The following is an 18,384-nucleotide window of genomic DNA, read 5'->3' as shown; positions in this document are numbered from 1 at the left end:
CTTTCACATAGCACTTTGTTTTATATCTAACATACTTAAATATAATATACAACGTTACATGATATCTGTACATGGGTCCTTTACTACTAGTAACAAGTTCCTTGAGAGTGAAGACTATATCTTCTCTATACTTGGTATCTCTCTCAGTACTTAGCAAAATTCTCTGCCAACAGTAGGTGCTTGATAAACACCTGTTGATTTTAATTGATTTTTTTTAATCTACCCCTGTACATCGCACACATTGCAAAAAGTAGGACATCATAAATGCCAACCGATGGCTAAATAATAAACAAAGCTAGGAAGTGTCCAGAGGCACTCACCAGAATAATGAGAGGATTCAAAATCCTGGCACATTGAGAAAAGTCATTGTTTTGGGAATGAATACCATGGACAGCAGAATTCTTAGGAGGGAAGGACTAGCTACTTTCCGATGGTTGAATGGTTATTGTGGTGAAGAATGTTCTGATTTATTCTCTGTGCTTCTGGAGGGCAGACCAGTGGGTGGCAGAATTTGAACTAAGGTCCACCAACTCTAAAGCCATCACTCTTTCCACTAGACCACTGATAACATCTAGTCTAATACTCTCATTTTACCAATAAATCCAAGGAAGAAAAATTGACTTGTCCAAAGGCGCATGGTATTAGAATCCAGATTTTCTAACACTCAGGCCAGGAACTTTACTTTCATCTCTGAAAACCTTTAAACAAGGAAATATGATGGAAGAGTTCTGCTTTCTTGATTCTTACAGAGCTAAAGCTATAGGATTGATTTAGTTTAAAATAAATATAAAAGATAGAATTTTTATGTTTGCAACTCATTTGGATTTCTACCCATTGTTATTTACTCTATACATTTGTTTTTAAATAGGGAGCTAGCAACACAACCAGATCTAAAATTAAACCTATGTAGAGTCTATGGAAAAATAACAAACCAAGGCTGATTTTGCCTTAATAAAAAACGGAAGAGCAAGACCAATGTCAAGTTAAAACCAAGAGCTCAGCCCTTAGCCATAACTCTCTATAAAAATCAAGAAATCAGTGCTCTTTTACCATGTTTTCAAAGATGAAATTATTATTATTGTGAAAGTTGGGAAAGTGATCTGAGATATAGGCAATTAGCAAAAGTAAGGAGAAAGAGTAAAATAAACTGATTAAGTCAACAGAAAAGTAAAGGATTAAGGATGGTAAAAAAGGAATTGTCTTTAAATGGCAAGGGAGCAATATTTTAGACATCACTGGTGTATAGTTGCTCCAAATGTTCTTGCCCTCAGGAGTGCTCTTAACCCCTTAACTAGTAGGATAGCATCTTGGAAGTTCAGCTAAGAGATTGTTAATGAATAGAATCAGAAATACAAATAAACTTTTAACAAAATACAGCTCATTTTAAAGAATACCCTACATACAAAAGGACAAAAGCAAATTGACAAAGGATATTGGCTCTAATATACTAAGACCCTAACAACATATCCTAGTTTTTCCAATGCAAAGACAAAAAAAGGGGGCAGCGTGGTGATGCAGCAAATAAAGCACTGTTCCTGGAGTCAGGAGGACCTGAGTTCAAATCTGACTTCAGACATTTACTAGCTGTGTGACCCTGGGCAAGTCACTTAACCCCAATTGCCTCAAAAAGAAAAAGAAGAAAAAAGAAAAGACAAAGAAAGCTGGAACCAGAAAGGACTTCAGAGAAACTTGAGTAGTGAAAAATCAATGATCATGAAAAACCAAGTTTGACCTTTATAGGCAGAAAAGCATGCTGGCACTGTGGAAAGAGTGTTAGACTTAGAGCTGAGAAAGTGAATTCAAATCCCTCTTCTGCTATTTACTACCTCTATGACTTTGGATGTGGTATTTAACTTTTTTTTGCCTCAGTTGTTGTTGTTGTTTAATCTGTAAAATGAAGGGGTTGGACCAGATGACCTAAAGCTCTCATTCATTATTCATGACATCAAAGCCTACCAATCCCATCATTACCCACATTAGCATCATCCACTGGCACTCATCAATTGTCTCCTATGTTCTAGGCACTGTGCTATGTGCTAGGGATACAAAGAAAGGCACATTGTAATAGAGGAGACAACGTGCAAACAATTATGCAAATACAAAATATGTACAGTGCAAGTGGGAAGCAATCTCAGAGAGAAGGGAGTAACACCAGAGGGTGACAAGAAACACCTCTTGATAACAGGTGGGATTTGAACTGAGTCTGAAAGGAAGCCAGGAGAACCAGAAGACAGAGGTGAGGAAGAACATTCTAGGTGTGGGGGATGGTCAGTGAAAAGTTACAGAGTCAGAAGATGGAGTATCGCGTCATAGGAACAGTAAGATATGTAAGATCCTAGAGGAAGTAGAGGAGAGTAAAATATAAGTGAATTTTGAAGAAGAAAAGAACTGGGGGAGAGGAATGGACATCATAGTGAATATATGTAGGACTCTTGTATGTTACAAGAATTAGATTTGTTTTCTTGCCTCCCAAAGGTTGAATCAAAGGCAGTGGTTGGAAATTGTAAAGAAGAAAATTAAGTCTTGATGTAAGGAAAACTTTCCAACAATGAGAGATATCCAAAAATGGAACAAGCTATTTCAGGAATTAGTGGATGCCCATCATTGGACATCTTCAAACAAAGGCTGCATGACCACTTGTCAGATTATTTGTATAGAAGATTATTTTCCAAATGTAGTTTAGACTAGATGCCTCTGTGTTCCCTTCTTACTCTGAGATTTGGTGAATTGTGGGGTCTATTTGAAAAGTAGCTTATTCATTAAAAATCTAATCTGGTCAAAAGTCCCTTGAAGTTTTTCGTTGTTTTTTTTTTTTGTTGTTGTTGTTGTTGTTGTTTTGTTTTGTTTTTGTTTTTGTTTATTTGTTTGTTTTTTACTAAATCTAGTCCAAACTTAGCCGGACACATCCTAACACTGGGTAATTTATAATAAGTGATGACTAAAGCCTCCACGAGGCCGGCAATCTAGACATTGCAAATCACCGCATATTTCCTCGGATACAGGGCGAGGATGGGCAGGGGTTGGGACAGAAATCCTAGAAATGATGAGCTTTCCCTCCAAACTTCCTACTTCTAAAAGGGGAGGACATAAAAGGAAACACCCTCCTTCTTTGTGCAGTGCTCACTGAACACAGTGTTCTCCATGCTACTCTGGGCACTTTGGGACATGTTGTGTAAGACCTAAGTCAGAAATCACATACTGCATGCTCATTTCAATTGTTCAACAAGCTCTCTCTTAAAGAGAAAGGAAAGAGCAAGTCTATGTTAATTGTGATTCATACCTACTCAGAGAAAAACTATCTATTTTCAAAATTCTTTGTTTTCTCTGACATTCCTTGTATTGTACTTAGTTAAGGTTTGAGATAATCATTTCAATAGTTTTCATCAGGCCTGATGAAAAAATGGTCCCATGGGTCACCTTTAAAATTCAAGATAGTTTGATGACGTGCACTACGATTACTGACAACAGGATACATGTAGTTAATGAAAAGTGAAATTACTAGACAGTTCAGAAATAATGCTTTGAAATAAATATCAAAACATAAATGACTCAAAAATCAAATGACTGGTCACAACAAATTTTCTTTGTTAACTCTAAGTGCAGTAATATCACATAAAACCATATTTATTAAAATTGTAAAGATATAAAAAGTAATGAAGCAATTGATTAACAAGCATTTATTAAGTGCCTGCTATGTCAGGCATTGGGGATATAAATATATAGAATTAAACAGTCTTTGTTTTCTTTTTGTTTGTTTGTTTGGTGAGGCAACTGAGGTTAAGTGACACAGTTAAGAAAACACAGTGAACAGTTTCACCAAAGATGTAGAGGTAAAAAACTATGTCCACAGAGACTTAGCAAGTAGTTCATTTTAGTCACCATTCAGGTTGCATTGTGGGGAATAATATGAGCTAAGAAAGTAAAGATGGAGTGGTGGCAGACGGTAAAGAGTCTTCAATGCCTGGTTAAAGAGGATGAATTTTACTCAGTAGAAAACAGGGAGTAATTAAATGGTTTGGAGCAGAGAAGCTACATGAGCACATTCACACCTTAAGGAAAATAAGTCTAGTAGTATGTGAAGGACAGATTCAAGTGGGGAAAAGAATGTGGACATAAAGATCTGTTATGGGTCTGTAGCAGTATTATAAAAGACAAACAACTTTGAAAGACTCAGGAATTCTGATCTAGAAAGGACAAACCACAATTCCAGAGGACTCATGATGAAACACGTTATCCACTTCCTAATAGAGAGATGACAGACTTATTGGGTAGACTGATGCATTAATTTTGAGGGGACATGGTTAATGTGGGGCATTTGTTTTGTTTGACCGCACATATTTCTGTTGGTTTTGTTTTTGTTTTTCTTGCTTTCTCAATCAGGGGGTGAGAAGGAGATCAAAGGAAGAGAATTCAGAACTCAAAATAAAATAGAATTTTTTTTAAATAAGAAAAAAGGAGTCTGTTGCAGTAGGCAAGGGGGCTAGTAATGAAGGCTTCTACTAAGGTGGTAGCAATGGAAATAGAGGAAATTGATGTGAGATACGTTGCAAAGTTAAAATCATGGGACTTGAGAAGCAAGAGATGTGAAAGATAATCAGTAAGTAACATTTCTTAAGCACCTACTATGTGCTAGTCATCGTGCTGGCATAGCACAAATGCTCTGAACACAGGAAGCTGGATGAATCAATGTGTTACAGAGAAACAGTGAAATCAAGAGGAATACATTTTGGGGGAAAGATTATGAGCCAATTCCTGGATATGTTTTACGTGAGGGCTAGTGGGAAATCCAGGAAATGTCCTATCAACAACTAAAGCTCAAGAATAATCCATAATACCCACTTAACCAGAACACCTCATTTCCTTCCTGTTCCAGATAAATGGGAGTCACTGTGGCTTGTGATGAGAACCCCAGGGTGGAAAATGAAGACATTGGCAGGAAGTCTTGACTAAGTGATAAATCTGTGATCCGTGGCATAAAGCAAATTTAAATGCTACATCTGGAGCAACCTAGAAGGAACTACTTAAGCCATTCTTTCTACTGACTGATAATAATAAAAAGTACTTAGTTAATTTCTCTCAGAAATATAATTGTAAACCCTATTATTTAAAAAAAAATATGCACATCAAACCTTTGAAGAGTTGAAATAGTCTGATGGTAACATATGTTGCAGACTTAAAAATAACTCATGTTTCTAAGTATTACTTACTTATTGGTTTTCCTCTGAGAGGATATTTCCGCAATTTTTCAATTATATCCACAATAATTAGGGAAGCCAGAACCACTGATACTGGTAAGTCGGGTAAGGTGTCAGGTAGTGCAGATATATTGGAGGCATTCTTTTGGACCTGTTTTAAGGGAACCGATGAGAAACATTTACAGAACTGTCATTCTTCATTGAAATACCTTTGCCCACTGTGGAATTGTCTATCTAAGTACCTTTACTGACATAAAAGGGGATTTCATTCCCCTTCCCCCAGCTCAATTAATCACAAATGATGAATTGTTAATTAATTAACCAGATGTTTATATCCAGTGATGCTTTCATAAAGTATGAAGACCTTTCTCTAAGTGAAGTGAAAGGGGGTAACCCCATTAGCTGATGGAAGATGGTCACACTCATAAGCAATCCTTAAAGGATGATTTCAGTCAGTTGAAAGGCAGTTCTATCAGGAAGGCTGAGAAATATCATGCCCACTGGCAAGCAATATGAGGATATCACGAAAAGTAGAAAGTCTTTGAAGCACTACAGTTCCAGATATACAAGTTACTTTGGCTATACATGTTCCCTATGTGTATGACTCCCATGGTATAAACTAAATTTGTATCCACTCTTCTCACAAGTGCTGTGTGTATTTGTAGGAGATACACCACATGTTTCTTTGAGGGAATGTTTTGTAGTTACTCTTCTTACTATGCCATTTTAGTAAATGGGCTCCGCTAAGCAAAGATTTTTTTATCTGCTAGTTGACTATTAACAGACAACACACCAGTGGGGGCTCGCTAGTTATGAAGTAGAGGAGGAGAAGTAGCAATACTAGGAGGAGAAGGAAATGGAAGAGGAGGGAAGAAAAAAGGAAGAGGAAAAAGAGGAGTCATGATAGTAGGAAGAGAAGTAGTAACACTAGGACGAGGAGGAATCTGGCCTTAGACCGACCAACTGTGTGACCCTTGGCACATCACTTGATTTCTGCCTCTGTTTCCTCAACTAAAAAATGAGGAATTCAACTAGAGAACTTCCTATAATAGCTCCCTTCCAGCTTCAGATCAGTAGCCCTATAGTTCCCTGTTCAAAGGAAACAATTTCCATCAACCTTGCTATATGCTCCCTCTCCAATCCTAAGTTTCCATGTGTGGTAATGAGAACATAAAGAAAATGATGGATATAGTCCATCTTCCATGACTTTAACATGGTCCCTCCACATCACTGCCCATTGAAATACTTTTCTTCCTTCAAGGCCCAAATCAGATAACCAACTTTTCCAAAAAGCCTTCTGTGATCTAACTTCTTTTATAACCAAAAGCAATCTCTTTGCCTCCCTTTTCCTATGGCCTTTTGTGGTGATACCTCATTAGTTCTAATCACATTCCACCCTCTATCAAATCTATAGCTTTTCATCACTATTAGATTTTAAGTTCCTTGAGGGATGGGGCAGTATTATTTCTCATCTTTATATCTTCAATGCTCAACAGGGGCTTAATAAGCATATATTGAATGAATGCTGTGTGAATTCTGAAAATTCACACATTACTTAGTGAATGTCTAGATATGCTTTCCAGTTTCAGGGTTGATGATTTCTGATAAAACTATAGGGCTCCCATGGTAGGTGCTCAGTAAATTAATATTTGTTAATTTTTGTGCATGGTTCAAAGAAAATGTTCTTGGGGCAACTAGGTGGCACAGTGGATAGAGCACCGGCCCTGGAGTCAGGAGGACCTGAGTTCAAATCTGGCCTCAGACACATAACACTCACTAGCTATGTGACTCTGGGCAAATCCCTTAACCTCAACTGCCTCACCAAAAAAAGAAAGAAAAAAAAAAGAAAGAAAAGTTCTTAGTTTTCCACAGAACATCTGTCTAGTAATCTTGTGAATTTGCCTAGCCTACTTTTTGGACAAGAAAGCAACCTTTCCCATTGTCTGCTACAGATTTAGTCGTTTCTTTGTTCATACGTGTCCACATAGAGAAGAATACTAGAAAGTTCTGTTATTTCATCAATGGAAGAAACTCCCACCACCAAAGCAGATTGCAACCAGTCTGACTTAGTAGACATGTGTCAGGGAGTTTCCTAAAGCACATAGAGGTTGGGTAACTTGCCCAAAGTCACCAAGTAGAATGGAGAGAGGACTAGACTTGGAGTCTGGAAGAGGAAAGTTCAAATTCTGTCCCAGACACTCTTACCAACTGCATGACCCTGGATAAGTAACAAAACTTCACTCAACCTCAGTTGAAGAAACTCTCAAATTTCATCTGTAAAATTGGAATAATAATAGCAATTATCTCATAGGGTTATTGTCAAATGAGATACTATGTGTAAAATATTTTACAAATGTTAAAATGCAATCTAAGTGCTAATTATTATTGTTATTATTATTCATAATAATAATTGTTATTTTTATTATCATTGTCAGAGGTAGGATTTGAACCCAGGTCTTCCTTACTCCAAGCTTAACTCTGCATACAATGTTCTCTACGCTTCATGTCTTATTACTTGGGGCACATAATAAAAGTAGAACAAGAATGAAAAATAATTGTCCTATTGGTTAATCAGACTTAACAAATATGAATGATTTGGCAAAGGAAAAATAGAAACAGCAAGAGTTCTTAACTTTTGGCATCATGGATCCCTTTGGCAGTAGTGAAGCTGATAGATATATTCTCAGAATCATGTTTGTAAATAATTGTAGGAAATGGTAAATTTTAGTTAAATATCAGTGAAAATAAAGATGTAATCTTTTTTCCCATCCAAGTTCACAGGCTCCCCAAAATCTATCGATAGAACTCTTGGGGCAGGGGTTCTTAAACTGCAGTGTGTGAGCTTTAAAAAAAATTTTTTGATAATTATAGTTTATTATAATCGGTTTCCTTTGTAATCTTATATTCTTTATTTCAAGGACTTCAAGCTCACCAGACTTTCAAAGGGGTTCATGACGCAAAAAAATGTTACTATCCCTGCCTTAGGATGTTTGTTGTTTTTCATCCTGAATTACCTTGAATATTGAAAGTTTCTAGAAATAAATATCAATGGGTAAAGGTCATATATGCCTTCATATAGCATATCCTTACAGTTCAGAATTAAAAGTTATGCAGTAAATTATTCCTATAAGTCTAAATATCAGAAGATTGCAGTGCCCAGTGGGAGGATTGGTCTTCAGAAAATTATTCAAATGGGGGAAAGTCTGATGAAGAATCTTTTTCCCTTTTGGTTTCTCTCTTCCTTCTTTTTGGTGTTACCCTTTGAGGGGCACCTCATATGTCTTCCTCAATTGCCTATTTCCCCAAGTCCCACATTGAAATGTTCCATAGAGGCTGCCCTTTCCTGTGTGCCCCAACCCTCCCTCCACTCCTCTGCCACCCAGAGCTTATTGTCATGTTCTCATCCCTATCTCCAACTTGACTGTAACAAGGGAAAACAGTAGCCTTTATTTTATCCCCTCAGGGCCTGACTTTTACCCAAAGTCCACCAGAAGAGGGTACAGATTAGAAGAGATGACCAAGGCCCTTTCTCCCTTTCCTCAGTAACAGATGGTTTGTGGTAACATACCCCGATTCTCTGCTGGTAATATTCCATTGATCTTGCAGAATGAAGAGGTCTAAATTCAAAACCAGGATCTGTTTTTGAATATTGGCTCTACTATCTTCTGTGTAGCTTTAAGCATGACACTTAACCCCTCTGATGCTCATCTCAAAAACAAAGAGGTTCTTAATCTGGGGTTCATAAACTTTTAAAATATATAGATATATATAGATAACTGTTATTCAGTCATTTCAGTCATGTCTGACTCTTTGTGACCCCTTTTGAGATTTTCTTGGAAAAGACACTGGAGTGGTTTGCCATGTCATTTTACAGATGAGGAAACTGAGGTAAACAGGGTTAAGTGGCATGCCCAGAGTCACACAGCTAGGAAGTATCTGAGGTTGAATTTGAACTCGGGTTTTAAGGACTCCAGGTCTAGCGCTCTATCCACTGTGCCACTTAGCATCTGCTTTGTAATTCTAAATTTTTTTAAATTTTATGTATACCTGTATGTATAAACTTTAATAGAACAAAACTGGATTAAGACTTTTGAGACGCCTTGTGTAAAAACATTATTCTGAGAAGGGACCCAAAGGCTTTACCAAACAACCATTGGGGTTCATGACATATAAAAGTTAAGAGCTACTGGATAAGATGATCTTTGACATCACTTCCAAATTCAGATTCTATGATCCTGTCGTCTTGTCCCTTAAGAATGATTCTGTTGGTAGAAATTCTGAGAAGGATTTAGAAGTAACATGGCACAGTGAGAAAGAGCCCTGAATTTGGAGTCGAAGGATCTGGGTTCAAATCTGTGCTCTGCTATGTACTACCTAGGTGATGCAGGCAAATCACCCAACCTCTATGGCCACTCTTTTCTCTTCTGTAAAAAACCAAGGCAGTTGGACTAGATACAGCAAACAGCTACAAAACTTCCCAATGCAAGGGGACAAGATTAAAATGTAATTGGGAAATAGTTAACAAAATAAATAAAAATACAACTAGATAATAGGAATTTCTAAGTCAATATCTGGCCTTTCTGTTTCTATTTGAGTTTGACGTCACTGGATTAGATGATTTCTAAGGTCTACTCCAGCTCTAACCATAATTCAGTGGATTTTATGTCAGATAAGGAAAGGTGGTATGGTGAGGGAGATATGGGGGGAGGGCTGTCAGAGCCTTGGAGCACCCCTCAGTGAAGTCCATATTCTCAAAGTCCAGTTAGTCCAGACCAGAAAAACAGACTTACATACCTCTGTGACTGCTATAGAAAATCCAAAGCATGGAAGTGTTGTGAGTACTACACACATCATCAAAGGAGGTCTCCTAGCAAAGAAGAAAATAAGCAAGTAAGCAAAAGCAGTAACATACAGGATTACCACTTCCTGTTATATTTTGCTAATTCAAGGACAGTTTTTCTAAAAAGTTTTTGCTTGCTTATTTCCATTTCCTAAATGTTTCAAAGTGGGGACATGGATGCGTGCATACACACACACACACACACACACATACACACTCCAAATGATTCTTCTAGGAAAAAAAGAGGGAGAGATTTTAAAATAATGAGCAAGAGAAATCATGTGCACATCAATCATTGGACTTCTAGCTTACAATACCATGTAAAGCGACATTCACTGTCATCACCTTTAATTAACCAGACTCTTGGTCAAGACTTCAGGATCTGAGACCAACGCAAATAAGGAAGATTCTGGTAACTCACAGGATTTGCTTCGAGCTCAAAAACTGATCTTTGGGGAAAATATGTATCAATAATAATTTTGACGTTGTCATTCAGTCTTTTTCTGTCATGTCTGATTCTTTGTGACCCCATTTGGAGTTTTCTTCGCAAAGATACTGGAGTAGTTTGTCGTTTCCTTCTCCAGTGTATTACACAGATGAGGAAACTGAGGCCAACAGGGTTAAGTGACTTGCCCAGGGTCACAGAGTTAGTGAGTGTCTGAGTCCAGATTTGAACGCAGGAAGATGAGGCCTGGCATTCTTATCCACTGCGCCACCTGGTTGCCTCTAGCAGACCTTTAGGAGCTATTTTTTTAATGGTATGGGCAAAAAGAGCATTGAGTTTGGTGTCAGAAGATCTGGGTTCAAGTCCCAGACCCAGGTTTATGGTTTTTTACTTTGCTAGATTACCTGGGGAAATCATTTCACTCCTCTAATCCTAGCTCCCTCACCTGGAAAATGGACTTAATTATAATTACACTGCTTATCTTATAGGCTTGTTGAGGAAAAAAAACTTTGGTAACTGTAAATAAATGAGCATCTGTTAATCGATCAATTAACAAATATTTATTAAAGAACCTACTCTGTGTCAGGCACTGTGGTAGGCCCTGAGGATACGTAGACAAATAAGAGAATTACAATGAGAAAGGTCTTAGAATCCAACTCCATGTTTTTTATAGATCAGACACTGAAGACATCCAGAGAAAGAAAGTTATTTGTCCAAGGTCACACAGATAGTATACAGTCACCAAGTCAAGTCAACTATTATCATCTATTAAGCACCTATTATGGGAGAAATTGGAGGTCCAAAGCAGTGTAGACTTGGAAACGTGTTCCTCTGATTCTAAATCAATTGCACTTTGTACCTCTAACCCCACTTACTTACGAAGTCTCAACCTGTAAATCACTATGTAAATGTGGGCTCTTATTAAAGTTCTTGATTGTTTTTGCAACACAGTCTTGTTTGGATTTTAGACAAGAACATTTTCCTTGACACAGCACAAAAATCAACAAATACTTATTTAGTGAGCAGCTACTAGGGTATTAGGTCCTTTAGTTTTGTCAGTCTTACCCTTTACCTTGGAAACCAAAGTGGTTGATTGGTTTTGATTTTCAATTCCCCAAACTTGGCAATCTATCTCTGACCTCCATTTGTTTGTACAAGCTGTTCCATATACCTGGAATGCATTGCCTCCTTACCTCCACCTCAAGCATTCCTAACTTCCTTCAAGATTCAATACAGGAATCACCTCCTTTCTCCACATCCCATATTGTTAGTGCTTTGTCAAATTATCCTATTCTTACTTATCTGTGTACATGACATATTTCACTTTCCAGCAGAATATAAACTCCTTGCTTTGCTTAAAATGGGTGCTGGATAAATGCTTGTTGAATTGAATATAATAATAATATTTTATAGTGCTTTTTTTTATTGCAAAGCTCTTTACCTTTAGTATATCATTTGATCCTCACAACAACCATGGGAGGTAGACGTTACTATTAACCCCATTTTACAGTTAAGGAAACTCAGTCCAAGAGAAATGAAGTAACTTGCCCAGGGTTCCCCAAACAGTAAGTGTCTCAGGTAGGATTGAACTGGAGTCTTCCTGACTCCAAATCCAGGTGCTCAATCCACTGATAATACCTAGCTGTGAATTATGACTTTCAGTCTACAAACGGGAGTCACAATTCTCAATGGGATGAGGATAGTTAAAGCACTGTGAAAATGATTCTTATTTTCAGCATGGGTTGTGTCCCTTGGCAGCTGTAATTTCTGCATCACTTTCATTTATACATCAGGACGTCAAGACTCAGATATCTGGCTTCTTGTTTATTGCTCCAAGTTCGTGATCATATACAAAAGGACTCAAATGCTTCAAGCATATGTTACCCAAACTCATCGTGCAAGAGCGGTCTATCTGGCTATCCCAGTCAAAGCAGGAGAGAGTCCAGGAGGTCACAGAACAACAATGATGGTCAGGAAGTCAAAAGAAACTATCTGGTGCTTTATTGAGCTTGTAAATGTGGAACTGTCTTTCCAGGCGTAAACTGCCCAACAGTCACACCTGGGAGAGAAATCTGAAAGTTGAAAGCACCAAGTGCACTTCCGGGAATGGTCTGAAGAAACAAAAGCTTCATTTATAATGGTGACACATGCCACGTCCAGAAGAGGCCCTTTGATCAGAAATGCGAGAAAAGCAAGGGTTGTAAGATCCCTAGCCCAGCAGAGATGAAAATAAAAGAGAGATGATTTAATAAATGGCTTTATTTCTAATTCTCTCTTCTGGAAGTATCCAACTTGTTGCTTCCTGATTCTCTGCTGAAAAGTGAATTGTTGGCCTAATGACCACCATGATTCTGAGTCTTTTCCAAGAATTTGAGTCAAGCTCAGGGAAATCCTAGGGACCTCAGAATTCCCCCGTCAGATCCTTCCTAAGTCAGGAGGACTTTTAGACTGGGAACCATTCCCATAGAAGGGATCTCAAAACTTCCTTATCTAAATAGGGCTCCTCTGGATGTTGGAGGCCTACCTACCTGAGTTGAGAGAAGACTTTTTCATTTTTTTTTCTCATGAACTTAATATAACATTTCAATATACAAAGAACAGAGAGGATTGTATGTGCAACTGTGAGCTCTTATCACATATGCTTTTTAAAGTTTGTATCAAATTTAATATGGCAAAATGGCCCTGCTTATCTGTATCCTCTTCTGCTCAGAGGAGAATTCATTCTTAGGGTAATGAAAATGGAGGATCCCTAAATAACCTGTAGGTATCCTTGGGAATCTAATAAGCCAACTCGCCAAAAATCCAAATGTCCTGTAACATGATAACTCCAAGATGGTTAGTTTGTGGGTTTAGCTTCTGAAAAATTACAGCAATAACAATATGTTGGGAGCCAAGTGTGGGTGGTGAGATTACATTCAGTATCAAGTGGTGTTCATAGATCACTTTACCTTCTACTTCAGTCCTGGTATCTCTCTTTCTCCACTAGGAAGGACATTTTTTTTTCTATTTTTAATCTTTCTTATTTTACTTTCAAACCCATATGTATATTAAACTTCTGAATGTATGATCTCTTATACATTCTGTATAGTTCAACCTCAAAATTAAAATGATAATCATAATGGAACATATACATTTTTCCCAGAGGACATAAATAATGCATTAGAAAAGATCAGATCATTCATTAAAGTATGTAACCATATTTAGAACTGGGAAACTTGTTCCTATATGCTTTTTCCCCCTGATGTGTCAGGTGTGCTTATAGGTATATAAATGTGACCTCTATCAGTATAACTAACTGTAACTTCTCTTTAATTGCATTAAGGCTTGCCTTTTTTATTTTAAAATGTTATCCAACTAAAGATTCAGAATGAGGCACATTTTTGGACATGGTCAATGCAGGAATGTTTTGCTTGATTATATTTATTTCTGTAATAAAAGTTGGTGGGGAGACATGGGATGGAAAGAAAAAGAATGTTTGTTCATTTAAAATGATAAAATTTAATAAAAGAGTGAAAGTATCATCCAGGTTGTGGCTATTTAAAGCTATCATTTTCAAGTGATACAGACTTTATCAACATATCAAAGTGGTTATGAGTTAGAATTTATGAGAAATAGCCAATTAAAAATCACATACAGATAGTCAGAATGCAGAGTAGACTTTGAAAACACAAAGTCATGTAACAAAGTTGACTTTTCTTTACTGCTGTATAGGAATAAATTCAACTTCTACCTTCTCATATCTAAGGCTACAGCAGGCGTGTACAGTTTTGTAGGTACAAGAAACAGGTCTAATGTTCAATTTTCCTACTGTAACATTTAAATTTTGTTGTTGTCTACACCTGTGGTGTCATCAGTTTAGAGAAAGTCCAGTGAGGAAGCTCCTTCCCCAATGTAGACTGACACCTTATCAGCAACTGATAGTCTCAGAGAATCAGCTGGGGCACAAAGTGGTTTGTCTGTGGTCCCGAAGCCAAAATATGTGAGAGGGAGGGCTTGAAGCTGGATCTTCCTGAATCCGAAGTCAGTCTTCTATCCATTGTACTGGGCTGTCTCTCAGCATTTAAATACTGTTGCTTAGTGTGATCTACGCAATTCTCAACTCTGATAACAATTGAGAGCATTGTGAATTCATGTTAATTTTATTCTTATCATTGATGGTATACTTAGAGAATCAACTAAGAAACTACTCAAAATAATTAACTTTAGCAAAGTTTCAGGATATAAAATAAACTCAGATAAATCATCAGCATTCCTATATGTTATCAACAAAGCCCAGCAGCAAGAGATAGATTTAAAATAATTGCAGACAATATAAAATATTTGGGAGTCTACCTGCCAAGACAAACTCAGGAACTATATGAACACAATTACAAAACACTTTTCACACAAATAAAGTCAGATCTAAACAATTTAAAAAATCAATTGTTCATTGGTAGGCTGAGCTAACATAATAAAAATGATAGTTCTATCTAAATTAATTTACTTTTTCAGTGCCATACCAATCAAACTGCCAAAAAAAAATTTATAGAACTAGAAAAAATAATGTAACTGGAAGAACAGAAGGTCAAGAAAAATATCAAGGGAATTAACAGAAAAAAATGCAAAGGAAGGTAGCCTAGCCATACCAGATCTAAAACTATACTATAAAGTAGCAATCATCAAAACTATTTGGTACTGGCTAAGACATAGAGTGGTGGATCAGTAGAATAGGTTAGGTACACAAGACACAGTAGAAAATGACTATAGTAATCTACTATTTGATAAACCCAAAGACTCCAGCTTCTGGGATAAAAACTCATTATTTGATTAAAAAAAAAAACTGCTGGGAAAACTAGAAAATAGTATGGCATAGACCAGCATCTCACACCATATACCAGGAGAAAGTCAAATATGAGTACATGATTTATACATAAAGGGTGAAACCATAAGCAGATTAGGAGAGCAAGGAATAGCTTACCTGTCAGATCTATGGAGGAGAGAATTTATGACCAAACAAGAGATAAAGAACTTTATAAAATGCAAAATGGATAATTTTGATTACATTGAATTGCAAATTAATTGCAATTTGTGAAATTGTTTTGCACAAACAAAGCCAATGCAACCAAGATAAGAGGAAAAGCAGAAAGCTGGGAAACAATTTTTACAGGTAGGGTTTCTAATAAAGGCCTCATTTCTAAAATATATAGAGAACTGAATCAAATTTACGAGAATACAAGTCATTCTCCAATTGATAAATGGGCAAAGGATATGAACAGGCAGTTTTTAGATGAAGAAATTAAAACTCTCTATGGTCATATGAAAAAAATTATCTAAATTACTAGAGAAATTCAAATTAAAACAACTCCGAGGTACTACCTCATACCTATCAGATTGGCTAATATGACAGAAAAGAAAAATCATAAATGTTAGAGAAGATATGGAAAATTGGAACACTAATGCATTGTTGGTGGAGTTGTGAATTGATCCATTCCTCGAAAGCAGTTCAGAACTATGCCCAAAAGGCTATAAAACTACGCATACCCTTTGATCCAGCAATACCACTACTAGGCCTATATTCCAAAGAGATCATGAAAAAGGGAAAAGGATCCACATGTACAAAAATATTCATAGCAGCCCTTTTCATGGTGGCAAAATATTGGAAACTGAGGGGATGCTCATCAATTGGGGAAAGGCTGAACAAGTTGTGGTATATGAATGCAATGTAATACTATTGTGCTATAAGAAGTGATGAGTAGGTGGATTTCAGAAAAACCTGAAAAGACTTACATGAACTAATTCTGAGTGAAGTGAATGGAACCAGGAGAACATTGTACACAGTAATTGTAACACTGTGTGATGATGAACTATGATAGACTTAGGTCTTCTCGGCAATACAACGATCTAAGGCAATTCTAAAAGACTCATGATGGAAAACACTATCCACATCCAGAGAAAGAACTCTGGAGTCTGAATACGTATCAAAGCATACTATTTTCACTTTTTTTTTTGTTTTTTCTTTTTCCTGGGTTTTCCCTTTTGTTCTGATTCTTCTTTCACTACATCACTAATGTGGAAATGTGTTTAATATGATTGTACATGTATAACATATATCAGATTGCTTGTTGTCTTGGGGAAGGGAGAAGGGAGGGAGGCAGGGAGAGAAGAAGAAAAGTTTGGAACTCAAAATCTTATAAAAGTGAATGTTGAAAACTATCTTTATATGTAATTAGAAAAAATAAAATACTATTAAGTGGGGGGAAAAATTTTATTCATATCAGCAAGACTCACCCTCATGAGTTCAAATCCGGCCTCAGATACGTACTAGCTATGTGACCCTGGGCAAGTCACTTGACCCTGTTTGCCTCAGTTTCCTCATCTATAAAATGAGCTGGAGAAGCAAATGGCAAACCACTCTAGGTTCTTTGCCAAGAAAACCCAAATGGGGTCATGGACAGTCAGACACAACTGAAATGACTGAACAATAACAAAAACAATTTGTAATGTGTTCTTCATTAGGAAAAGCTGTACTGTCATAGTATTTACCATTTCCTAAGTATTGATGTTATTGGGTAACAAGAGTGATACAAAATTTAAAAAGAAAATAAAGAAAAGAGAATCACTGAAACATTTAAAACTCCCATAAAAAGCAAAAAGTTCATTAGAGACTGACAAAAGGGGTAATTTTACTGCTATCATTTTAACTTTAATATACACCTTTAAAATGTACATAAGAGGGGCAGCTAGGTGGTGCAGTGGATAGAGCACTGGCCCTGAAGTCAGAAGGACCTGAGTTCAAATCCGGCCTCAGATCAAACACTTGACGCATACTAGTTGTGTGACCTTGGGCAAGTCACTTAACCCCGATTGCCTCACTAAAAAAAAAAATAAAAAATAAAATGTACATAAGAAAAATTCAATTTCATATAGAATCTCTTTTTGTGTTCTTTGTATATCAAAATGTCTATATTTGTGGATGTTTAAGTTAATAATAAAAAGTAATAGAAACAACTTTCTATTTTTCCAACATAGCAAACCTTTTCTAAAATTTCAGTAGGATGAATTTTTTTACTTTCAGATTAATAGTCAGGTCAACATTAAACACTTACTACCTATCAGGCACTGAGCTAAGCCCAAAGAAAGACAAAAGAACCAGTCAACACCACCCACTCCATCTCAGCTCACAACTTGGTGGAAGCATCACAGGAGTTTTCCACCCAGGTTCCAATTGCCTGGTTGGATGTCTTACCTGGATATACTTACCATTGTTTTATGTTGGAGCACAGATGATGCTTTTTGTATAACAGAATTTTTACAGGAATCCAAACTATCAAGGTCACCAATGCTACATAAACAATGGAAACAACCACAACCAGCCAATAAAATGTCTTCTCTGCGGAGTTCTCTGTCCGTTGGAAGACTGAGGCAAACTGTTCTGCCATCACAAGAGTTGGGATAGAAAAAGCAGCCACTTCTAGAATCTCATAAACCAGGGATTTGATTAATTTTCCAGAGACCATTCTGAAACAGCCACCTCTTAGAATAAAAAGCTCTCCTTCTAGATAATCAGTAATAAATACATACAAAGATACCGTTCTGAACTATGTTCAAGTTCTTTGCAGGAGCACACACATTAACCTCTGATTTTTTATTCTTTTATTGACCATTAAAGGGTTCAATAATCTCATTAACTAATAACTACCAGGTATCAGTGAAAATGATTTCCTATGTTAGTTACATATGGATCACCTGAGTTGTGACTTTTGCACTATATTTCTTTGTATTGGTCGAAAATATTTATTATTACTGCTAAACCGCATGGTGCCTATAAATATTTACATACCACCCTATATTTACAAAGTTGTTAAGGTAATAACTACCTGTCCCATACACTAATTCCTCTTGACACAAGTAAGTTGTGTTATTTC

The 18,384-nt window shown here is 36.8% G+C and overlaps 1 protein-coding gene across 1 annotated transcript in view; it reads right to left on the bottom strand.

Moving 5' to 3' along the window:
- Positions 1-17,976, bottom strand: part of TMEM236 (transmembrane protein 236) — a 36,426-nt gene extending 18,450 nt beyond the window's left edge. Inside the window, exons 1-3 of the mRNA XM_027847837.1 lie at positions 17,720-17,976; positions 9,990-10,062; positions 5,208-5,346 (exon numbers count right to left, since the gene is read on the bottom strand). Of these exons, the coding sequence (XP_027703638.1) occupies positions 5,208-5,346; positions 9,990-10,062; positions 17,720-17,976 (469 nt within the window). The remainder of the gene's footprint in view (positions 1-5,207; positions 5,347-9,989; positions 10,063-17,719) is intronic.
- Positions 17,977-18,384: the final 408 nt, after the last annotated feature.

The sequence above is a fragment of the Vombatus ursinus genome, unplaced genomic scaffold (assembly GCF_900497805.2).
Source record: "Vombatus ursinus unplaced genomic scaffold, bare-nosed wombat genome assembly UNPS02005459.1, whole genome shotgun sequence".
Lineage (NCBI taxonomy): Eukaryota > Metazoa > Chordata > Mammalia > Diprotodontia > Vombatidae > Vombatus > Vombatus ursinus.
The sequence above is the reverse complement of the archived record's forward strand: the minus strand, read 5'-3'. Positions and strand labels throughout refer to the sequence as shown.